Source organism: Staurois parvus, unplaced genomic scaffold (assembly GCF_062004578.1).
Source record: "Staurois parvus isolate SC_StPar_1 unplaced genomic scaffold, SC_StPar_1.0 ptg000276l, whole genome shotgun sequence".
Lineage (NCBI taxonomy): Eukaryota > Metazoa > Chordata > Amphibia > Anura > Ranidae > Staurois > Staurois parvus.
The window spans coordinates 3,948,245-3,974,248 of NW_028318072.1; the positions used below are offsets into that span (position 1 = coordinate 3,948,245).

The 26,004-nt window shown below is 44.1% G+C and overlaps 1 protein-coding gene across 2 annotated transcripts in view; it reads right to left on the reverse strand.

Moving 5' to 3' along the window:
- PROM2 (prominin 2) overlaps positions 1 to 26,004 on the reverse strand; it is a 146,940-nt gene that overhangs the window by 98,838 nt on the left and 22,098 nt on the right. For both annotated transcript variants that reach the window (XM_089681729.1, XM_089681730.1), the window contains exon 4: positions 4,044 to 4,164. In XM_089681729.1, coding sequence (XP_089537855.1) covers positions 4,044 to 4,164 — 121 coding nt within the window. The remainder of the gene's footprint in view (positions 1 to 4,043; positions 4,165 to 26,004) is intronic.

The following is a 26,004-nucleotide window of genomic DNA, read 5'->3' on the forward strand; positions in this document are numbered from 1 at the left end:
CCCAGGACCCACTGCACCAGCATAGGGTCTGATAATGGGTCCAAAGATTTCATTCAGATACCTAATGTCAGTCAAGGTGCAATTGTTTAGCCTATAGAGGTCTATGCGTCCCTCCATGGATATACCTCCCCAGACCATCACTGACCAACCACCAAAACGGTCATGCTGAATGATGTTACAGGCAGCATAACCTTCTCCATGGCTTCTCCAGACCCTTGCACATCTGTCGCATGTGCTCAGAGTGAACCTGCTTTCATCTGTGAAAAGCACAGGGGCCCATGGTGGACCTGCCAATTCTGGTGTTTAATGGCAAATGTCAATCAAGCTCTATGGTGCAGGGCAGTGAGCAGAGGGCCCACTAGAGGACTTCGGGCCCTCAGGCCTCCCTCATGAAGTCTTTGTTTTTGGCTTGCTTGAGGTCATTTTGTAGGGCTCTGGCAGTGCTCATCCTGTTCCTCCTTCAACAAAGGAGCAGATGCAGGTCCTGCTGATGGGTTAAGGACCTTCTACGGCCCTGTCCAGTTCTACCATGCTACCAGTAGTGACACTGTCCCTAGCCAAATGCAAAACTAGTGAAAAACAGTCAGAAAAGATGAGTAGGGAAAAAAAATGGCAGTGGCCTCCACCTGCAAAACCATTCCTGTTTTGAGGGTTGTCTCATTGTTGCCCATCTAGTGCACCTGTTGTTAATTTCATTAACACCAAAGCAGCTGAAACTGATTAGCAACCTCATCTGCTACCTAACCCAATATCAATATCCCAGGAGTTTTACCACCTCCCGTCCGGCCGTTGTATATAAGCGGCCGGACGGTGGCAGTGCAGGGTCGGGTGGGCGGTTAATAAACGGCCACCGCGCACCCTGCTTGTGCACGCTCCCTGGGAGCGCTCAGCACCGCGGTCCGGTGCCCGCTGTGTCCTCTGGACACAGTGGAACACCGATCGTCGGACGGGACCTCTGTACGAGGTCCCGATCATGTGATCACTGATTGGCCAATCAGTGATCACATGCAGAGTAGTAAGCAAGATGTCACTTCTGACATCATTGCTTACTACGTGTGAAATCTGTGAATGATCACAGAGGTCACATGGTACAAGGCTATTCACAACAGCCTTGTACCATGTGACAAGCTGTGACCAATCACAACTCACTCAGTAGTTCTCAATGGCTGCAAGAATGCAGCTAGAGAGAAGGAGAAATGATTGCCTTTCTATCCTTTATGGGTAAAAGCCATCAGTATATAAAAAAAAAAAAATCTTCATCACCCCCCACAAGTAGTACAGTGTCACCATGGTGACACTGTACTGCTAGGGTGACAGTATATGAAAAATAATATAAAAAAAATTTAAAAGATTTAAAAAAAAAAAAGTTTAAAAATAATAATTTTTTGTTAGAAACTAATTTGGTTTTTTTTTGTACTAAAAATATAACGGAATAACTTTTGGCCAAGATTTATGATGAAATACTATTTATTTGCAAAATTTTATAAGAAAAACACTTTTTTCCAAAATTTTTGGACTTTTTAATTTACATAGCAAAAAAATAAAAATCCCAGTGGTGAGTAAATACCACCAAAATAAAGCTTTATCTGTCTCAAAAAAATGCTAAAAAATTAGTATGGGTACAGTGTTGCATGACCGTGCAATTGTCATTCAAAGTGTGATAGCGCTGAAAACTGAAAATTGGCCTGGACAGGAAGGGGGTAAAAGTGTCCGGACTGGAAGTGGTTAATTGACTTGATGCTATGGTCTGATTAAAAAGCGTTCCTTTAATTTTTTTGAGCAGTGTAGTTTCTAATAAACCGTTATTTATTGTTCTACATCTTTTTCAGTGTTTTATCTCTAGTGCTGGAATATCCACTGTCATGTTTATCTGAGCACTGCAGTTACAGTCTATCAATTTTATTCTCCCCCTATGATAAATTTAGTTGGTTGTGACCCCGTATTGCAGTTTAAGACATTTATACCCCCAGCAGTCACGATGATCCTGAGGCTTTGCTCAGGGGCCTTATTAAACCAAAGATATAAAAGGGCCAGTGAAAATATGATGTTGTGACCTCCAGTAAAGCCTCAGGATCGATGTGCCCCAGTGGCTTGCCTCACATTAGTTGTGACCCCTGTCATGCTGCAATGTGGCTCTGACCTCCCTGTCTCTATAATTCTTTCTGTGCTACTCCAGCTATTCCCTCACTCTGATTTCTTACCGTCCTCCCAGGAGAAATGCTCTGTCTCCCTTAATCACCAGTGGAGCGTATGAGGCCAGATCTGAAATCTGCAGAGCAATGTTCCCCTCTTACACCACTTCTTATCCTGTGCTGCCAATGTAATATGCTTTATCACTTATCCCCATGAAATAAATATTTCTGCTATGTTGTTACGGTGAAATGAAATGCATGGCTAGTTCGGCTGCTCACATGAACTACGCTAAAGTGCTTCTCTAATGCCAGGGCTTTGTTTCCTTGCAGCATTAATTATACATTGAAGCAGGGACTGGCTTTCCATCTGACAACTGCTTGTCAATCATGAGTGTACTTTACAATCATCTCATTTTGTCCTCCTCAGAGAAATGGATGAAGTTAGGGGCAGGAGGCAGCTGCAGTAAAAGCAAAAGAAATGACTCCTCCCTGATCTCTGTGCTGCCATCTTTACAGCAGGAGTCTCTAAACAATGAGTCCTAACAAGATTGAATGGCTCCATGTTGAACTTAGGCTATACGGTATGTATGAGCTCTGCAGAATTAAAGGGATTTTCTTTATTGCCCTTTTTTGTCCATTGAGGGACACAGGAAGATACTAATGCTTAGAATCAACACATAGATCAGCAAAGTCAGCAACAAACAGTGCATATAAGCAGTAACTGCAATGTGAATAATAATACTTTAACTAGTCTAGAGTGCACTCTATAGCAATGTTGCAATGAGCGGTACCCATTAGCATAAGTGATAGGTGAAGGTCTCTGTGTAGCAGCTATGAAGGGAACGTCTTTAGTCCCAATTCTTCAGCCAGCTAGTGTTGGGGCCCAGTTGTACTGTTAATGAACATGAGACTAGTACCAGTCAAGCTTGTAGGTTCCAATAAGGCTACAGGATGGCTGTATGATCAGTTCCTAAAGGGCTCAGTCTCTAGCAGCAGATAGTAAATCGCCACAGCAGCAGCTTGCCATTCCCAGTGATATTGCACCTCACCATCCTGAGCATACAGCACATTATTGTTGGGTCCATCGATCTTTCAGCATAGCACTCGCTCAGTGCTACATGCCCTGCTCAGGAACACCATACTTATTCCTGTGCATTTTGTTTAGATTCAATTCTTGGATGAAAATGTAATTTTCAGAGATTCGAATGTATAAGAATCTCCAAATGGATGATTTGCATCTGAAACTAAACGAAAATGTCCGGCGTGCACACATCTACTTGTTAGTAGCAATTTCCATATTTGCTCCACTTTTCCATTTGGCTTTGTTCAGGCATTGCTTTTTTTGGATAGTCTTCTAATAAGATTTTCATATCCATCGGACTTCTTAGTGACTGTTGCCCACACTTCAGTTAAACTGTTTTTGTTTGTTCCAGTCATCAAAGAATTATTATCTTCTTGTGTCCCTCCATGGGCGATAAAAAAATATAATTTTTGTACTTACTGTAAATTCTTTATCTTTTAGTCCATTGAAGAAGACTGGTTCCATCTCTCTGTTTATTGGCCATATGTACTGCTTGCTCACAAAACTGAAGCATGACTGGTACGGGCAGCAATATATGGCAGCTGGTTTTCAACCATTTTGTTCTGTTTGTCACTGTCCACCTCTTCAAGGCAGTTGCAAATATCCCAACTGTCTAAGAATTACTATCTTGTATGGTAAATACAAAATATTTTACTTTCATTTAAAAAATGAATGTTGCTGCGCAGCCCTCTTTGGCTGTATATGTGCAGTTATTCAGATATATGCCTATTATAAGAAGGGTCCATTTTACTGTCTGCGACAAATATTCATGTTAAATCAATATGACCTGTTCATGTGAAAATGCTTTGTTCCCACTTCTTTTTACTTACCTGAGGGATGCTGCTCACAGACAGTCTGAAATCTTGCAGAGTCCTTGATAAGTCCCGAACTCCATAACTCACTTCATCGTGTGTCTTCTGGTTCATATAGAAACTGCAGACCAACCCAGCACTAGCAATGAAGAAAAGTTAATATCAAATGTTTACCATGGTATGATAGAATCAGGTAAATATTGAATATTGCATATAAATATTTCACGGTCACCATTTTGCCCTCAGTAGATTGTGAGTTTGATATTGCTGGTTTACTGCTGGGCTGAAACTAAAGACCTAGTAGCAAGATCTCTGGATATACACTGCTCAAAAAAATTAAAGGAACACTTTTTAATCAGAGTATAGCATTAAGTCAATTAAACTCCTGGGATAATGATCTGGTCAGTTAAGTAGCAGAGGGGGTTGTTAATCAGTTTCAGCTGCTTTGGTGTTAATGAAATTAGCAACAGGTGCACTAGATTGGCAACAATAAGATGACCCCAAAACAGGAATGGTTTTACAGGCGGAGGCCATTGACATTTTTCCCCTACTCACTTTTTCTGACTGTTTCTTTCTAGTTTTTCATTTGGCGAGGGTCAGTGTCACTATTGGTAGCATGAGGCGATACCTGGACCCTACAGAGGTTGCACAGGCAATCCAATTCCTCCATTATGGCACATCAATATGTGCCTTTGCCAGAAGGTTTGCTGTGTCTCTCCCAGGATAGTCTCAAGAGCATGGAGGAGATTCCAGGAGACAGTTACTCTAGAAGAGCTGGACAGGGCCGTAGAATTTCCTAAACCCATCAGCAGGACCAGTATCTGCTCCTTTGTGCAAGGAGGAATAGGATGAGCACTGCCAGAGCCCTACAAAATGACCTCCAGCAGGCCACTGGTGTGAATGTCTCTGACCAAACAAGCAAAAACAAACTTCATGAGGTTGGCCTGAGGGACAGATGTCCTGTAGTGGGCCCTATGTTCACTGCCCGGCACCATAGAGCTCGATTTTCAGTTTCATTTGCCATTGAACACCAGAATTGGCAGGTCCGCCACTGGTGCCCTGTGCTTTTTACAGATGAGAGCAAGTTCACCCTGAGGACATATGACAGACGTGAAAGGGTCTGGCGAAGCTGTGGAGAACGTTATGCTGCCTGTAACATCATTCAGCATGATTGTTTTGGTGGTGGGGTAGTGATGGTATGGGGAGGCATATCCTTGGAGGGACGCATAGACCTCTACAGGCTAGACAATGGCACCCTGACTGCCATTAGGTATCGGGGTGAAATCCTTGGACCCATTGTCAGACCCTATGCTGGTGCAGTGGGTGCTGTGTTCCTCCTGGTGTACGACAATGCCCGGCCTCATGTGGCGAGAGTATGCAGGCAGTTCCTGGAGGAAGAAGGAATTGATACCATTGAATGTCCCCTACGCTCGCCTATCCTAAATCCAATAGATAGCCTCTGGGATATCATGTTTTGATCGTCCGATGCCACCAGGTTGCATCTCAGACTGTCCAGGAGCTCAGTGATGCCCTGGTACAGATCTGGAAGGAAATATCCCAGGATACCATCTGTCATCTCATTAGGAGCATGCCCCAGCATTGTCAGGCATGCATAAAAGCACATGGGGGCCATACAAACTGAGTACCATTTTGAGTTGCTGCAACGACATTTCAGCAAAATGGACTAGCCTGCTGCATCATTTATTCACTTTGATTTTCGGGGTGTCTTTGAATTCAGTCCTCTATATGTTGATAATTTTCATTTGCAACAAATGATGGGGCATACTTACATTCCTAACACATTACCCAGTGCATATCAGTATAGATATCCAGCATGATATTTTTCCCCATTGAGATCTGATCTGTTTTCAAAGTGTTTCTTAATTCTTTTGAGCAGTGAAGGTGCCATCCACAAACCTGACTGGAAAGAAACCAAACACATTTCTCCAGCCATGCTATAAAGCACAGAAGGACAAATTTCGCACTGTAGCTATTTTGACAGGTGGCCCCACCGCCTGTCAAAATACATAAACATCAGCTGCATCTGACTGGATGCAGTTACTTTTTTGGTAGACAATTGTCTGCCCACATTCTTTGATTTTTTGTTTTCATTCAAGGGACGTTGGGAAGGAGGTGGCTGACAGAGCCTGATGCTGAGTGAGTTTCAGCTGATTCCTCAGCAACCGGCCGAAATTCATACAGTGTATTGCCAGCTTAAGCAGGAGCATTCAACAAGGACGGAACTAGTGCTGGGCTTTCTTATTAGAGAGCCCAACAAGCACTGCAAACACTATAGCATGAAAATAACCGCATTAAATATTTACTTGCAAAAAAGGACTTTATGCAAATAAAAATAATCTTATAAATATTAGTTTAAAACGTTTAAAAACAAACTAAATTGAAAAAAAAATTACCTTTCAGGTGAAGACTGCAGTGCATTCATTCCTATTCTGGTTTCACTAACTAGTGAGTTGTTGATCTGGATCTAGTATGCGGCTCCACTATTTATACTTCACTAGCTGCATGCTTATTCCAGATTAGTAACTTGCTGGGCAGTAAATGTAAGATTAGGCTGTGAACTGTAGAGCTTGCACAGAGAAAAACCAAATTAGCAACGCAAGCATATTTCTGTCCTTATAGTTTTACTTTAACAGCAGCTGTAAAAAAAATAGGTCACAAGCAGGAATACTTGGTTTTCAAGACACCCAGAAACAATCTAAGTGTATCTATAACCAAAACTTTTTTTTACACATTTAAGATGTGTGAATGGAGAAGGATTATAACTGCTGTTAGGTTTTACTGCTGTTTGAGGCCCCATTGGAGAGATTCCTTCACTTCCTGTCTGGCAAAATGGTTGTCACCAGAACAGAAAGTGAAGGAACGTTTCTAATAGCGTTGCCGAGAGATGTAAAAATGCTGGTGTAGATTTTCTCTTATTCCTGTCTGTACCCAGAACAGAAAGTGTGGGAAAATCTCTCTAATAGAGCCCAAGATAGCAGTACAACCTGGCAGGGATTCTTACCTTTCCCCACTCAATCTAAAACTAATAAATATATATATTTAGCTTTGTATGTAGCCATTTGCCTTAAATTCAGAATTAACCTGCCCATGACTGACCCAAATAAAATCAGACACACATAATCTAGACCAGGGGTGGGCAAACTTTTTGACTTGAGGGCCGAATGGGTTCATATATTGGACCCGGGGGCCGGACTAGCTGCTGGCCGGCCCAGCCACTACCATGCCATCCATAGTAAGTATAGTAATATTCCCCCATAGTAAGACTAGTAATTAATCCCGCATATAGTAATTCATCCCCCATAGTAATTCATCCCCCATATAGTAATTCATCCCCCATAGTAATTCATCCCCCATAGTAATTCATCCCCCATATAGTAATTCATCCCCCATATAGTAATTCATCCCCCATAGTAATTCATCCCCCATATAGTAATTCATCCCCCCTATAGTAATTAATCCCCCCTATAGTAATTCATCCCCCATAGTAATTCATCCCCCATAGTAATTCATCCCCCATATAGTAATTCATCCCCCATAGTAATTCATCCCCCATAGTAATTCATCCCCCATATAGTAATTCATCCCCCATAGTAATTCATCCCCCATAGTAATTCATCCCCCATATAGTAATTCATCCCCCCTATAGTAATTAATCCTCCATATAGTAATTCATCCCCCATAGTAATTCATCCCCCATATAGTAATTCATCCCCCATAGTAATTAATCCCCCATATAGTAATTCATCCCCCATATAGTAATTCATCCCCCATAGTAATTCATCCCCCATATAGTAATTCATCCCCCCTATAGTAATTCATTCCCCCCTATAGTAATTCATCCCCCCTTTAGTAATTCATCCCCCCTATAGTAATTCATTCCCCATATTGTGTCAATTCACTTACCTTTGCTCCGCGCGTTCCTCTCGCCGTGTTCCCGCGCCGTTCCGGTCTTCAGGGCGGACTGTGAGAGGAGAGGAGTTCGTCACGCTGCCCCGCCTACATCCTGACAGCCAATGTTTGCCACACTCCGCGGGCCGGATTAAAAGGTCCGCCGGGCCGTATACGGCCCGTGGGCCGTAGTTTGCCCATTGCTGATCTAGACCAACCCTTTTCAATTAAAGTTCCTCCAAACATTGCCAGGAGTGACCAGTGATGGATACATCCCCTGCCTCACAGGGCATTCATAGTTTCAGCACCAATGTTACTTGTTAGAGTCAATAACATGGGACCAGTTTAGTTTCTTCTCTCATTTCTCAGGTAGGTAAATAGTGCTACCGATGATCTTTGTAGCTCTGCCTATAATCAGAGTTTATTCTTCCTACAGACAATCAATGTAAGGGGGCTCTGCACCAGTGTAAAACCACCCTTCTGCTATAGGCCACCATTCTCTGGTGGCCCTTCTACATTCAATCACCCATGTCAAGGGGTCCTTTTCCAACTGTACACCAATATCAGGTAGTCCTCACACTGATCATCAATTTCAGTTGGTCCTTCTCCCATTGGTCACAAATTTTCTACCACTAACCACTAATTTTGGATGGTTCTTCTACCACTGACCACCAATCTTAGGGGATCCTTCTCCCACCAACCACCAATTCCCAATCTTCTTTTCTTTTAGGCTGTTGTTAATATTTATTTCATTTAGTGATTATTACTAAATATAATTTTGTAATCTAGCAGGGCTATTAAAATACCTTAATATAGTCTCAGCTGCCCAAATGAACAGGCCACACATGGAAAGCAAGGAGCCGATTGCAGGGAGGTAGAAAAGGAGAGGGGTGGGGGTGTCAGGGGGATCTGAACCTCTCCCAGAGCAGAGTTGCCAACCGTCTGTTATAGTGTGTATAGAGTGTATAGAGTGTATAGAGTATTTGTGAAAAAACAGGGTGCTTTTTCCCATCTGTAATTAGCAATGGATGGGAACTTCCAGCTCTGATATCAGCCAATTTCTCATCAGCTGAGCTCAGAGCACTGGCAGTCTGTATTACGCTGCTGCTCCACACTCTCTACTCACTCATCCCTCCAGTCCACTTCAGTTTACATCTCTCCATCTACATCTCACGCCTTGGCTTGGGCGTGTGGACGGGCCACTGGTCCAGGTTTGCACTGTGTGGTGAAATCATGGCACTTTGAAATAGACTGCAAGGAGGGGAAGCAAGAGGAGAGGAGGATCCTGCCTTCAGTGTCCTGGCCTGCAGTGGACAATTTACTTTTACAGAGGTCAGTGTCTGACAGCTCCAGGCCGGAGAGACTGCACTGCCATCTACCGTACAGAGTCTGTAGGGGTCACTGATGTAAAGGGGGAATAGCGAACCTAAGATACATCAGTGTCCCCCTTATCATAGTGTATTCACTTTGTGGATATAATGTAAGGGGGGTTCTGGTCACCAGAGACCCCCCTTACCTCAGAGTTCCTCTTAGCACCAGAGTCCGCAGTGTTCCCCTTTACATTAGGGTCTGCAGAATTCCCCCTTGCTCTGTAAAGTGAAACTGTGTGGACTGAATTAAAGGGGAACTCTGGGAACTCTGATGTTAGGGAGGATGCTAACATAAGGAGGGAAACTGTGGACTCTCATGCAAGAGGAACCCTGCAGACTCTGAAATAAAAAGGAACTCTGTAAACTCTGATGTGGGGGGGGGGGAGGGGGAGACTCTGGTGACCAGAGACCCCCTGACATCAAAGTTCCTCTTTTACACCAGTCTGCAGTGTTTCCCCTTCCATCACGGTCTGCAGGGTTCCCTTTTACATCAGGGTCTGAAGAGTTCCCCTGTGCTGCACTTTAAAGGGAAACACTGCAGACTCTGATGTAAAGGTGAACTTTGGGGACTTTGATGTAAGGGAGGGGGGGGGCTCTGTGAACTCTGATGTAAGGGGGAACTCTGTGGATTTTCCATAAAAAGGCCCACCAAAATCCTCAGCTTCAGGCCCATGATACTCTTAATCTAGTCCTGGTAAAGTTAAGCATATTATATCCTTACTTTTGATATTTATCATTCAATCTCTCAGTTACAGATCGCACACTTTGAGCTGTAGATATAATAATTTTAGCAGGGGGTACCCCAGAGCCCATTCACACCAGTGCAATAATGCACATTGTGTTAAAGCAGCCCATTCATTTGAGTAGCAATGTACCAGACTGCACTAAAAACCAGAAATTCAGCACTTTCTGGAATGCAGCATACCACAATGCATGGTGGTACGCAACCATGAATTGCAGTGTGCTGTTGTGTAGGTGTATTGGGGTGCCATTATGTATGAATGGCATTGACAATACATCGCACCTATGCACATATTGCATTTTACCACACCACAACAGTTTGAAGGGGCTGCTAATCAGCCTACATTTTTTACAGACTGTCTGTATATTTCTGTATGTTAGGTAGTCCTACTTAGAGTGCATCTGGAGGGAGTGCAAAGGGTGCAAATACTGCATTTCTCTTTCCAGCGCACGTCCATTTGTGCTGTAGAAGTCAAGTCAAAACTTTTTTTATTGTCTGGACTCTGTAGCCATACTTATGTCTAAATATTGCTACCGCTTACATTCATATGCTGCAGACAGCAGTCCTGAAGTATTAATAGTACTACGGACACAATAATTCGAAGAGTGGGGAGACAGAAAAAATAACCTCAACACAGAGGTGATAAGTATAAAGACCTGAATCCAGACATAATTAGGTGCAATATGAACTGTGACAAAGACAACGTGAGTAATAATCAGCAAGTGAACATAAATAATACATAAAAAGGTAAATGCCTGAACCCAGACCAAACTAAGTGCAATATAGGTTGTGAGGAAATACAACGTGAACAATAGTCACCAAGTGAACATAAATAATGTCTTCAACCTAATAGGACTAACATGTCCTAAATAAAAGTGCACAAAAAACACCATGCAAAGAAAACTGTGCCAAAATCAAATGGCAAAAAATATGTGCAAAACTAATCATACAAGGTGCATGAAACTATTAATTCATGAAACTATAAATGCATCATAAATACATAAAAATATAAAGGCCTGAAACCAGACCAAACTAAGTGCAATATGGATTGTGATGAAAACAACGTGCACATTAATCAACAGGTGAACATAAATGATGTATTCAACATAATAGGACTAACATGTCCTAAATAAAAATGGCACAAAAAGTGCCATGCAAAAAAATTGTGACAATCAAAAAGCAAAGAAATATATGTGCAAAACTAATCATACAAGGTGCATGAAACTAAAAATGCACCTTATAATAAGGATTGATGCCAGTGAAAAACGCACAGTGGAAATAAACGTGTGTCAATAAGCACAAAAAATAATTAAAGCAACGTGACATATAACAAATAATGAGTGACCATCAAAAGTGATCATCAAATCGGCATAAAGTCCATGTAAAAAGACCGCCAACTACAAACAAACAAAGCAACTGGGTGAAATGAATGATAAATCCGTCACCGGCTAAAATGCCTCCTCACCTCCACGCCAAGACCCCAAGGGGCCACACAGCTTTCAGGCCTCACACTCCTAGGGCCCTTCATAGATATCCAAGATGATAGAATCACACCGATCACAGGAATATGGCCTTCCTCAGCGTATAACCAGAATAATTTTAGTAGTGTTGAAACTGGTAATCCTTTTCACAGGAACATCAGCCAGCTCAGACGCACCCCAAAGGAAAAAGAGAGAGCACTCCCATAGTGTAGTCATTTTAAAGCAAAAACTTTAATGGAGAAATGCCAAATGAACACTTATATCACATCAGTTGAAATCAGGCCTCAAACACATGTATTGATATGGGTTTATACTTCCAGGGTGTACCAAAATGGCGGCGACCATCACCACGCTCCGCTAACAGACCCACGCGTTACGTCACTGTCCCGTGACTTCATCAGGGTCAACATGGCGAGGAGCTGTGTCCCTTGGGCACAGTGCATCACCAATAAGTGTAAAAGTTGGGTCTTTACCATGTGATGAGCTGTGTCCAATCACAGCTCATCACATGTAAACAAATGCTGGTTATCAGCATTTCCTTTCTTCATTGCTGTCACTGTTTGAGGAAAGGAAAGCCGATAACCGTCTTTCCTGTGACAGGGGACACAATCAGGGCACTTATCATCAGTGCCTGATTATCAGTGCAGCACCATCAGTGCAGCATATCAGTACCATCAGTGCAGCCCTATCAGTGCAGCATATCAGTGCCCATCAGTGCAGCCCCATCAATGCAGCATATTAGTGCAGCATATCAGTGCCCATTGATGCAGCCCTATCAGTGCCCATCAGTGCAGCATATCAGTGTCACCTATCAGTGCCCAGCAGTGCCGCCTAATTAGAGCAGCCTCATCAGTGCCTCTTCATTAGTGTCCATCAGTGCCACCTCATCCATGCAGCCTCATCAGTGCAGCCTATCAGTGTCCATCAGTGCAGGCTATCAGTGCCCATCAGTGCAGCCTATCAGTGCCCATCAATGCCACCTCATCAGCGCACATCAGTGAAGAAAAAAAAAAAAAAATTGCTAAGTTTTATAACAGAAACAAAGAAAACGTTTTTTTCCCCAAAATTTTCGGTCTCTCTTTTATTTGTTTAGCAAAAAATTAAAAAACTAGGGGTGATCAAATACCACCAAAAGGAAGCTCTATTTGTGTGAAAAAATGATAAACATTTTATATGGGTACAGTGTTGCAAGAACGCGCAAATGGCATTCAAAGTGCAACAGCGCTGAAAGCTGAAAATTGGCCTGGGCAGGAAGGGGGTATAAGTGCATGGCATTGAAGTGGTTAAACTGAATGGGTTGTTTACGAGATAAGGGTTTACATATACTTTAAGCATTGCCCAAGAATAGCTTACAATTAGAGATGAGCGAATCGAACATGGCGAAGTGGAATTAGTTTCGAATATTGGGAAATATTCGATTCGCGCCGAATCCGAAAATTAGCCAAGTTCGGATGCACGAATCGAATTTTCCCAAAAATGGCGGCGACATGTGTGGCGACGGAGCGGGGATCTCTGGGAAGGCGCGCAGACAAGGCGCGCTGACCCATAATGCATTCATTCATGACATGTGATCGCATTAGCCAATCAGCAGCCAGCCAGCCAGCACTGTGTAATGGTGGAGCTATAAATTGCGGCCATCTTACAATTCTTCATTAGCCTGCGGTCATTCAAGAGAGACAGACCTGTCTGTATTAGGGACAGAGTTAGGGCCAGAGAGACTTTAGGGACACAGAATCGTTACTTAGGGACACAGAATCGTTACTCAGGAACACAGAATTGTTAATCAGGGACACAGAATTGTTACTCAGGGACAGACACAGAATTGTTACTGAGGGACACAGAATTGTTACTGAGGGACACAGAATTGTTACTGAGGGATACAGAATTGTTACTCAGGGACACAGAATTGTTACTGAGGGACACAGAATTGTTACTCAGGGACAGACACAGAATTGTTACTGAGGGACACAGAATTGTTACTGAGGGACACAGAATTGTTACTCAGGGACACAGAATTGTTACTCAGGGACAGACACAGAATTGTTACTGAGGGACACAGAATTGTTACTCAGGGACACAGAATTGTTACTCAGGGACACAGAATTGTTACTCAGGGACAGACACAGAATTGTTACTGAGGGACACAGAATTGTTACTCAGGGACACAGAATTGTTACTCAGGGACACAGAATTGTTACTCAGGGACAGACACAGAATTGTTACTGAGGGACACAGAATTGTTACTGAGGGACACAGAATTGTTACTCAGGGACACAGAATTGTTACTCAGGGACACAGAATTGTTACTCAGGGACAGACACAGAATTGTTACTGAGGGACACAGAATTGTTACTGAGGGACACAGAATTGTTACTGAGGGACAAAGAATTGTTACTCAGGGACACAGAATTGTTACTCAGGGACACAGAATTGTTACTCAGGGACACAGAATTGTTACTGAGGGACACAGAATTGTTACTCAGGGACAGACACAGAATTGTTACTGAGGGACACAGAATTGTTACTCAGGGACACAGAATTGTTACTCAGGGACAGACACAGAATTGTTACTGAGGGACACAGAATTGTTACTGAGGGACACAGAATTGTTACTCAGGGACACAGAATTGTTACTGAGGGACAGACACAGAATTGTTACTGAGGGACACAGAATTGTTACTCAGGGACACAGAATTGTTACTCAGGGACACAGAATTGTTACTCAGGGACAGACACAGAATTGTTACTGAGGGACACAGAATTGTTACTGAGGGACACAGAATTGTTACTGAGGGACACAGAATTGTTACTCAGGGACACAGAATTGTTACTCAGGGACACAGAATTGTTACTCAGGGACAGACACAGAATTGTTACTGAGGGACACAGAATTGTTACTCAGGGACACAGAATTGTTACTCAGGGACACAGAATTGTTACTCAGGGACAGACACAGAATTGTTACTGAGGGACACAGAATTGTTACTGAGGGACACAGAATTGTTACTCAGGGACACAGAATTGTTACTCAGGGACACAGAATTGTTACTCAGGGACAGACACAGAATTGTTACTCAGGGACACAAAATTGTTACTGAGGGACACAGAATTGTTACTCAGGGACACAGAATTGTTACTCAGGGACACAGAATTGTTACTGAGGGACACAGAATTGTTACTCAGGGACACAGAATTGTTACTCAGGGACAGACACAGAATTGTTACTCAGGGACACAGAATTGTTACTGAGGGACACAGAATCGTTACTGAGGGACACAGAATTGTTACTCAGGGACACAGAATTGTCACTCAGGGACACAGAATTGTTACTCAGGGACACAGAATTGTTACTGAGGGACACAGAATCGTTACTGAGGGACACAGAATTGTTACTCAGGGACACAGAATTGTTACTCAGGGACACAGAATCGTTGAATTAAAGAGTATGTCAGACAACACGCAGAGGAGTGGCAGAGGAGGCAATGTTTCCGGAGCGAGCAGACGTGGCAGCAGAGGAAGGGGTCGAGGCAGCACTAGTCGCAGCCAGAGGCCAGTGCTCCCGGTGTCATCCAGCGGTCGTGTCTCCACCGACAACCCTGCCGTCATCGATTGGTTGGCTCGGTCGTCTTCCTCTTCCCAGGTCACCTCTGACACCTACAGCCAACGGTCGGTGGGTACGTCAGACACAACCGTTAGTTGGCATGGCCCGGGAGCAAGCCCACTGAAATCACGTGTCCTCTACCTGCCCCTGTCCTTTGGTGTTCCCTCACCAAGCGAAGTATCGCATGCTGTGGGCTCAGCCCCACTGTACAGTGAGGAAGAGCTAACAGAGGGCGGTCAGGAACGGGGGGAGACATCCGCCTCTTCAGCAGCCAGGCGAAGAAGTACTGGCGAGGAGAGTGGCTCGGTAGCCGGTCTAGAGACAGGTCTGTCTCCTGACCCACACGCAGCCGAGGGGGCTAGTAGTGAGGCGGAGACCCTAATTGATGATGATGAGGCTGATCGCACTTGACAGCCTCGTCGTCATCTGCCAGGCCCGTAATCTGCCATGGGCCCCCGTACCGCCTCCTCATGCTGCTGCCAGGTCCGTAATCTGTCATGGGCCCCTGTACCGCCTCCTCATGCTGCTGCCAGGTCCAGAGTGTCTCATGGGTCCCTGTACGGCCTCCCATTGCTGCTGTCTCCATCGCCACACTCTGCCATGTGCCACTTTCAGGTCTCCTCACACTGCTGGTGGGTTCCATTTTGTCATAGGGTGCTGGCAGATTACGGGCCTCCCATTGCTGCTGCCAGGCCCGTAATCTATCATGGGCCCCCGTACCGACTCCTCATGCTGCTGCCAGGCCCGTAATCTGTCATGGGCCCCTGTACCGCCTCCTCATGCTGCTGCCAGGTCCAGAGTGTCTCATGGGTCCCTGTACGGCCTCCCATTGCTGCTGTCTCCAACGCCACACTCTGCCATGTGCCACTTTCAGGTCTCTTCACACTGCTGGTGGGTTCCATTTTGTCATAGGGTGCTGGCAGATTACGGGCCTCCCATTGCTGCTGCTAGGCCCGTAATCTGTCATGGGCCCCTGTACCGCCTCCTCATGCTGCTGCCAGGCCCGTAATCTGTCATGGGTCCCTGTACGGCCTCCCATTGCTGCTGTCTCCATCGCCACACTCTGCCATGTGCCACTTTCAGGTCTCCTCACACTGCTGGTGGGTTCCATTTTGTCATAGGGTGCTGGCAGACTACGGGCCTCCCATTGCTGCTGCCAGGCCCGTAATCTGTCATGGGCCCCTGTACCGCCTCCTCATGCTGCTGCCAGGTCCAGAGTGTCTCATGGGTCTCTGTACGGCCTCCCATTGCTGCTGTCTCCATCGCCACACTGTGCCATGTGCCACTTTCAGGTCTCCTCACACTGCTGGTGGGTTCCATTTTGTCATAGGGTGCTGGCAGATTACGGGCCTCCCATAGCTGCTGCCAGGCCCGTAATCTGCCATGGGCCCCCGTACCGCCTCCTCATGCTGCTGCCAGGTCCAGAGTGTCTCATGGGTCCCTGTACGGCCTCCCATTGCTGCTGTCTCCATTGCCACACTCTGCAATGTGCCACTTTCAGGTCTCCTCACACTGCTGGTGGGTTCCATTTTGTCATAGGGTGCTGGCAGATTACGGGCCTCCCATTGCTGCTGCCAGGCCCGTAATCTGCCATGGGCCCCCGTACCGCCTCCTCATGCTGCTGCCAGGTCCAGAGTGTCTCATGGGTCTCTGTACGGCCTCCCATTGCTGCTGTCTCCATCGTCACACTCTGCCATGTGCCACTTTCAGGTCTCCTCACACTGCTGGTGGGTTCCATTTTGTCTTAGGGTGCTGGCAGATTACGGGCCTGCCATTGCTGCTGCCAGGCCCGTAATCTGCCATGGGCCCCCGTACCGCCTCCTCATGCTGCTGCCAGGTCCAGAGTGTCTCATGGGTCCCTGTACGGCCTCCCATTGCTGCTGTCTCCATCGCCACACTCTGCCATGTGCCACTTTCAGGTCTCCTCACACTGCTGGTGGGCTCCATTTTGTCATAGGGTGCTGTATGGCCTCCCATTGCTGCTGCCTCCACCGCCACACTGTGGCTCCACACTCTGGTTTTGGCCCCGTGACTGCCCAAATGAGTGAAGTGTGCGGTGATTCTAAGATCGACGGCACTCATCTGCATGTCATACTGACTGACAGTATTTTTTCTCTTCCCCAGCAGACTCCAAGGGCTTTTAAATTAAAGGTACAGTGTTCTGCACTAATATAAAGGCTCTCTGAAGCCTAGAAACACCCTTTTTATAAGTTAAATTCGCAGCGAATATGTTCGACTCGAATCGAATTTATTCCGCGAATTCGCCGAATCAGCCGAATCGAATTTTTGAATACTTCGCTCATCTCTACTTACAATGTAACTTCTTTACTGTAGTCAAAGAGATACATACTAACACTAGGGTCATTGTGGTACGAACCAATTAACCTAGAAATATGTTTTTGGAGTGCAAGAAAAAAATGGATCATCTGTAAAAATACACAAAACATAGAAAAAAAACTTGCAATATCCATGCAGGGGAAATTGACCCCAGAACCCAGATTCTGCAAGTGTTACTTATATACCGTAGTTTGTTATCTGAGCTAGCTACTGTTTTACCTCCAATATATCTGCAGTACGTGTATAGGAGATATTTCAGCTTGTATCTTTAATAGTATGCAAAATAACCATGTTGAGGTCTCTATAATTATATCTAGCAGGATGTGTCACGTATAGTAATTAGGGTATTTCTGAATGCAGGATAGGTGCAATAGACACACCACATGGTAAGACAACACACACAGATGCTTCATCTAACTATTGTGTCTCTCTTTCTTTGCATCAAACATGATAACTTCACAAAATAAAGGACACAAGTGAAACCTAATCAGGGGATCTGCTTCAATTTACAGTGCATGACAATGAAGGATATGTATTGTGTGTCATCAACAGCTGCTATTCATTCGCATTGAGGGTAGAAAGCCTGTCTACATTAGCTGTCACTGTGTGGTTGTTCATTAATATAGGAAAATAACAGCACTATTAAGAACTATGAAGACAAATCATCCTGCTAAGTAGCAAAACGTATACATGACAGGTTCTGGTGATCAATGATCCTGATCATTCAGGAACAATTAAGCAATTTATAAGCATTGTATTAAAAATGAATTGTCAGAGTACTCGGAAGTGAGAAACCTGCAGTTGTACACAAGAATGGAATGCCAAATCCTCTAATCAGCTGGCAGGGGTTCTTGGCATACTTTAAGTTGAAGGGCCTTTGCCTGGTGCCTGATGCTTGAGGTTGTTAATCATAAGACTCCATGCACACTATACCAGGCCCTTATCCGTTCACGCAGGATAAGACGGGGGGAGGGGGGGACAAGAAAACCTCCTGAATCATACCATACCATACCATACCAGACCACATGACCTCATAATGAGGGGATGCTTTGGGGAAAGGGGCTCCCCCCAAAGCACTTTGTTCCCATGTTAATTGGGACAAGGGCCTCTTCCCCACAACTCTGGGTGGTGGTTACGTGGGTCTGAGGGCAGGGAGTTTATCGGAATCTGGAAGCCCCTAACAAGAGGGGCCCCAGATCCCAGGACCTCCCTATGTGAATGAGTATGGAATACATAGTAACCCTACTCATTCACAAAAAAAGAAAAGTGTAACTAAAGACAGTTTTTGACAAACAATTTGCCCCAGTTTACATCCATTGTCAATGACGATGAACACAGCTCCACTGACCTGCAAAAAAAAAAGAGGTCTGCACCTGACACTGGCTCCTGCTGACTGACAGCTCTGCTTTGTATCTGCCTCTAAATAAACAAAGGGGGTGGGGCCACCTGGTGACATCACTGTGTGACACAGCCCCTTGTGACATCATCTACAGTTTCTGATAAGCCCTCTGCCCGCAAACCCTCATAACCACCACCCAGTGTTGTGAAGAAGAGGCCCTTGTCCCCATCAACATGGGGACAAGGTGCTTTGAAGGGAATCCCCCCTGCCCCACAGCACCCTCCCATATTGAGGGCATGTGACCTGGTATGGTTCAGGAGGGGGGGGAGCTCGCTCACCCCCCCTTTCCTGGCCTGCTGGGCTGCATGCTTGGAAAAGGGTCTATTATGGCTTTTGGGGGGACCCCATGCCTTTTTTAATTTTAATTTTTTGGCATGGGGTTCACCTTAAAATCCGTACCAGACCCGAAGTACCTGGTATAGATTGGGGAGGGGTAACCCCTATGCAATTTGTAAAAATTATTTTTGCCGGCATTCTTTTATTTACATTCAGCTGTCTGGGAAATCCTGTTGACAGCTAGTGAGTTATCTGTTGTTAAGGACACAAGGGCCATCTGCTATTCACGGCTACACTCCAGTACAACACCGGCACAAAAACTGAAAAAAGCCTGCAACAAACTCTAATATTAGCGTTTTTATTCAGCGTTTTTCTGTCATTTTTTGCAGCTCCTAGTGTGCATAGAGCCTAAGAGTGCATACAAAGAAAGTACCGTGTAGAACAGCGGTGGTCAACGTTCTTAATATAGGGGGCCTCAAGTGCAACCCTAGACCTCACCAAAGGGACGCACAAAATTCAGCAAATATTCAGTGTCAGAGACAGCAGACATACAGCAGGATGGGCATGATACAAGAGATGGCCAGAGACTGGAAATAATACAGGCAATGGTCAAAAGACTGCTGACAGGATACAAGAGATGGTCAGATACTGCTGACATTGTACAGGAGATGGTCAGAGACTGCAGACATGAAATAAGAGATGGTTAGAGAATACAGTAAGAGTTGTTGAAGACTTGGGACATACTTCTGGAGCAGTCATAGACTGGAGACCTGTTACACGAGACAGCTAAAAATCACTGTAATAGGACAATAAGGAAACACAGATTAGCGTCTGCAGAGGCCTTGAGGGTAAAGGGCTGGTAAGTTGTAAGTGCCAGGTAAGCTGTACAGTAAGTGAACTGTTAACGCATTTACCTTAGGGTGCATTGACACTTGTGCAGTCCATGCTGTCATTGCAATGCTTTAAAAATCAGGTGATTGCACGTGCAATTGTTAAATGGGGATAGTACAATGCATAGACATTCATTAGATATTGGAATGCCCACGCATGATATTCTCATTGCCCACGCTCACTGCATTTGATCTCTGTGGTTATATCATGGACATCATTTTTTAAAGTGATGAATTGAGCTCAGCACTTATGTACTTTTAAAGTAGTTTTAAAACCTAAACATTGTTTACGTTAATGTATTCCCAGGATTAAAGGATAAATTCACTTAAAAAACAAACAAAAAAAAAACAATAAATGCCCATTTTTTTGCAGGTAAAAACTGTGCATTTACTTTTTTTTTTTTGAGCCTGGAAAGCATTACACCAGCAACACCACTCGACAGCGCCGTGGTTGCTCATTGAGAGGTACAAGCTGATCTAAGGTCAGCCATACATGGGTCGATTTCCAAACGATTTTTCATTTGAAAATTGGACCTAAGAATAATTGACTGTTTTTCGCTCTGTTAGTGGGGCAATGGCACTGGCTGATTTTCGTGGTTCCTCCTCATTTTTTTGTTGGAAAATTCGTGAAAAACTACCAATTTTTGAAATCATTGGTGGCAACATCGGATTACAGAACGAACAACGGTTTCAATTTTCGATCAAAAAATCATTTGGAATTCGACCCATGTATGGCCTGCTTTAGGATCTGGTCTAGAGAGCTCATTGAAGAGTGTATGGTGAAAGTTAGAAGGAGTCTACTGTCCTGTGGCAATGTGAGCATTAACCTCTCCCTCACTGAAGTGTCCGGTGGATACTGGAAGGAGGCATGCGGTGATCCTGTGACATTGTGAATACTAACCTGAGCTCAGGGTTCTTGTGTCTGTGTGCTGTATGGGTGAAGAAATCAGTAGTATTCCTTACTGGGATAGCTTCCAAAAAAGGGGCTGAGTTCTACCATCCAAGGGCAGACTGACAATTCATGGGGCCCCCGGGCAATAGGGGATCATGGGGCCCCTGTGTCCTTGCCCAAACTCCAAAAAGTCTATGGTAAAGGTACCAGGGGCATCTCATGGGGCCCCCTACTGACCCCGGGCCCTTGGGCAGTGCCCGAGTTTCCAAATGGTCAGTCCGCCCCTGCTACCATCTATCCCTGCTTCTGCATAGAGACTGCTTAGAGAGGCTTAACAAGGTGAAGTGTTCTTCTGCAAATGTTCAGGGAATCTGGATTATCCCATATCTTCCCACACCCCATGCAAGCTCTTCAGCAATAAAAAAACCTGAAAACATCACAGTGGCTAAGTGGTTAGCATTTTTGCCTGGCAGCAAGGTCATCATTTCAAATCCCAACCACACTACTTGCATGGAGTTTGGATGTTCTGCCTGTGTGGGTTTCCTCCTACACTCCAACGACCATGCTAGTAGGTAAATTGGTCCTCATTTGAATGTAAGTTAGGGACCTTAGATTGGAAGGTCCCTGAGTGCAGGTATGATGTGAATGTATAATAAATGATTAAATTTGACAGCGCTATATAAGTAACTAACAAAGGTGCAGCGCTGTTCTAATAATAAACCTCAGATGTTGAATACTGATAAAACAAGAAATTGATCTGTAATCACAACAGCATATTATAAATAAGCATAAAATCCAACTGTTAATGTGAAGATAGCTGAAAGTGACAGTAGTGCATATACATAAAAGTGACCACTTAATCTTGAAGTGCCAAAGTCTATGTATATAAATGAATGAAGTATGTGATCTACTGTGCGTCTTCTGGTGATTAAATATTCGAATTATACACTCACCGGATGCATAATTCTAATATGCATATAGAAACATATATCATCTCCATGGTTCAATGGAATCATCAAATGGGTACGTCTACCATCCCTGGGCTTCCCTCTGGGCACTTCTATCCCTTTGGGGGACCCTCTGGATCATCCGGTTGGATACAGCACCTCTGGACTCCCTTCCCTGAGGACTCTCTCCAGCCATCACCAGAACACCCTTGGGGAAATGTGTGTAAGTATCAGGAGGGCCCAACAGCAGAAGATCACCCCTGTTAGAAATTTAGGAACACTCCCAGGTGTCTGATATACCCAGCTTGGGTAGTTACCACCAGCTACAGAGCCATCACTACGACCACAGGACAAAATGACATTACCACCAAGAGACGCGGTTATTGTGGGTTCCTGGATGACAGTAAACTGAGCCACAGAATCTCTTGCTGCACTTCTTTTATTACACTGGCATGTGTCTAGTCTGTGTAATTATTAATAAAAATAAGACATCCCCTAGACCAGGCCAGGTTACTGTCCTTCAGATATTAGTGGTGGCCAGTGGGGGTAGAAATTGTCCTGGAGTCAGTGGGAGTATACTGTGTCCTATCTTTGATATCGGGGGGAGAAATGGTGCCCCATCTTTGACATTAGGAGGAGGAATAGTGCTCCATTTTTGACATTAGGTGGAGGAATAGTGCCCCATTTTTGGTCAGTGGTAGGAATTATGCCCCATTGTTGATGTCAGTGGGAGGAACAGTGTCTTGTATCAGTAAGAGGAATAGTGCCCCATCTTTGACATTAGGAGGAGGAATAGTGCCCCATTTTTGGTGTCAGTGGTAGGAATTATGCCCCATTGTTGATGTCAGTGGGAGAAACAGTATCTCGTATCAGTAAGAGGAATAGTGCCCCATCTTTGACATTAGGAGGAGGAATAGTGCCCCATTTTTGGTGTCAGTGGTAGGAATTATGCCCCATTGTTGATGTCAGTGGGAGGAACAGTGTCTCATATCAGTAAGAGGAATAGTGCCCCACCTTTGAAATTAGGAGGAGGAATAGTGCCCCATTTTTGGTGTCAGTGGTAGGAATTATGCCCCATTGTTGATGCCAGTGGGAGGAACAGTGTCTCGTATCAGTAATAGGAATAGTGCCCCAAGGGCCAGATAAAATCAAGCAAAGGGCAGCATCCAGGCCCCCGGGCCACAGTTTGGAGACCACTGCCCTAGACTGACCATTGAGACAGAGTGTATGGACTATTGCTGTGTGCCTGGTTGCTTCTGCACTAATCTTGGGAAAGAACTGGTTAAAATACAGCAGCTCCTGCGGGTAGCTCTACACCAGGAATGTCTAGGACCTTTAATGATAAGTGGCACAATAAAAGAATAAATGCAAACATGGAATTAAGTTGTTCTTCTTTCATCAAAGGATCATAAACTAGCACACATAAACTTCAAGGGGTTCAGTCGGGGGTCAATCCTAATTGAGTAGTCCAAGCTGTCAAATATGTTTTCTGACAATTTTCTCCCAGCATCTATGTGTGTCTGAACACAGACTGCAGCTTCTAGCAAAGTCATGGTCCCGTTTAACCCTTGGAATACCAGCAGACACAGCCACGGTAAAGTCATTGAATAAACTGCTCAACCGCTAAGCTGCTGCCTGTTCTTGTGTGTTTCAGGTGCATTAACAAGCTCAGTAAAAAGCTTTGAGGCTCTTTAGAGGTAAAGTGAAATGACTGCAGTTCTGAAATTGGGTCAAGTGACAGGAGAATGACAGCCGTGCCTGCCACACTCACTTCGTCAGATCTTTAATGTGGGAGTAACTAGAAGCGAATTGTTTTTTCTCTTGGTGGTTAAAGCTGCTCTGAGCAGAAATATGGATTTAGCAGGTAGATGTCAGAGAGGAAAGAACGCCGTACTAGTACAATAACTGCAAGAATGAATTGTTATGAACATGCAGCCTTTTTTTTCTTTTCTTTTCTTTTCAGGGAGCAAATTGAGGATGCCGTCTCTAGGGCCAGCCTCTAGTGGCATCGTGAGAGGACGCCATCACCTTCTCTCTGTCGCTGTGGACACTGGAGAAGCTGTACACAGATACATGTACCCATACATGGAGACACTGAGTCTAGTGTATTGAGAGCAGATTATCACTGCATATGATTGCCAACTGCTGTCACAGGGATCAGATGAGCTGGAAGACTTTGGGCTATGTTTTTTGACCTCTGCTGACGAAGCAGAAAAAGGCCAGCAACACATATATAGCTCCTTAGAGAGCTCTACCAGCATGCACTTGCACATGTAAGGGTCAATTCACTAAAGTATAATGCCTGCTATATTTTAATTTAGATTTTAATTTTAGATTGTAAGCTCCACGAGCAGGGCCCTCCTATTCCTTCTGTACTGAAATGTATTGTAATTGTACTGTCTCCCTTTATATTGTAAAGCGCTGCGCAAACTGTTGGCGCTATATAAATCCTGTATAATAATAATAATAATAATTACTGTACCTTTTTTATTTGTTACGAAAAATTTTGCTGTCCATACATTATACAATTTTTTTGAGACTTTTGCTTTAGATTTACCAAAAAACCATATAATATGAGGTTAAACCTAAACAACACTTTCAATTGTATCCAATTAGGCAGGCCCTTGCACTACATAGTTGATGGTAAATCTAAAGGAAATTGGACAGAAAATTGTAAGAAAATTGTATAGTGTATGACCAGCCTTACAAGTCTAAAATTAAGCAATGAGCATTACATGTGGGCAGTCCCGATTAGCCGGGATTAGCTGGGGGAGCTGTCAGCCCAGTTGCTAGGATCCTCTGCCTGATCTTCTGCATGTAATCGGTAACAGCCCCTTTCGCAAATGTGAAAAGGAATTCCTTCCTCTCTTACCCTATGTTCACACCTAAGAGTTTTCAGCAGCGTTTTGCAGAAACATACTACAGTCCATTTAAGGCTAGGTTCACACCTATGCAGTGTGCGTTTGATCGATTTCTGCATTGCGTTTTTGCACCTGTTTTTGCTGCATGTTGCATTTTTTTTCTTGTTGCTAGGCAGAATTAAATGCAAAAAGCATCAAAAAAGCGGCAAGAACACAGCAAAAATGCAGCAAAAACACACTATATGCTTTTCTGCAGCATTTCCATTGAAGTCTATAGAGCCAAAAATGCAACTTTTTACGTTAAAAAAAAAATCCCTGACCCTTTCCAAAAAACACACAGGGTGAAAACGCAGAGATGTGAATGTGTCCCATAGAAAATCATGCCCATTGGCAAATGGTGTTCGGGGACTTTTGACCCTTTTTATTTGGACTTTTCAGTATAATCACCTTTATTAAACCCTTGGCGCCGACGTAACACAAATATGCGGCCTCACAGAACTTTCGCTTTTTTCTGTGGGGCCGCATATTTGTGTACCTGTCTTTGTGCTGGGAGCACGCACAGCAGAAAGACGGGGGTGTCACTGAGAGCACCATGTCCGATTCTAATGATCGGGACCTGGGACTCCCAATTCTGGGTCACATCGTTATTGTGATAGCCTCTGATTGGCTATCACAGTGATCAGTCACTGTGAAGCCCACCCCCCATGTGTTGTTTTTCTCTTTGAATGGAGGAGAGAGATACATTGTATCTCTCTTTTCTCTTCTTGCAGAGAGAAAAAAAAACTTTGTAAAAAATAAATATTTAAAAATAAAATAAAAAATAAAGAAGAAATACCTAGACCAAGATTTGATCTAATTTAGTGCCAAGCTTAGTGTCTGGGTCAAGGTCAGGATTTTTTTTTTTAATTGGTATCAGTGTCAGTGTATTTTAGGTAAAAAAAACAAAATGCGCACTATTGTTTCTAGGCTGTACTACAGGTACAAACAACAAATAACATACACATATATGGTATCACTGCGATCATCAAGAGCTGGAAAATGTATTTTGGGTTGTTCTTCGGTGGTAGGTTATGGTAGTAAGAAGAAACACACAGCTAAATTTAATGATTTTGTTTTTACTATTTTGGGCCAATTTTCCTATGATGATAAAAATAAATCAGGGGATATCTGTTACCATTTACCACCAAATGAGAGCTCAATTTGTCCTGAAAAAAATAAATAAGGTATAATTCACCTGGATGTACAAAGTAGTTGTGATGATATGGTTTTACTTA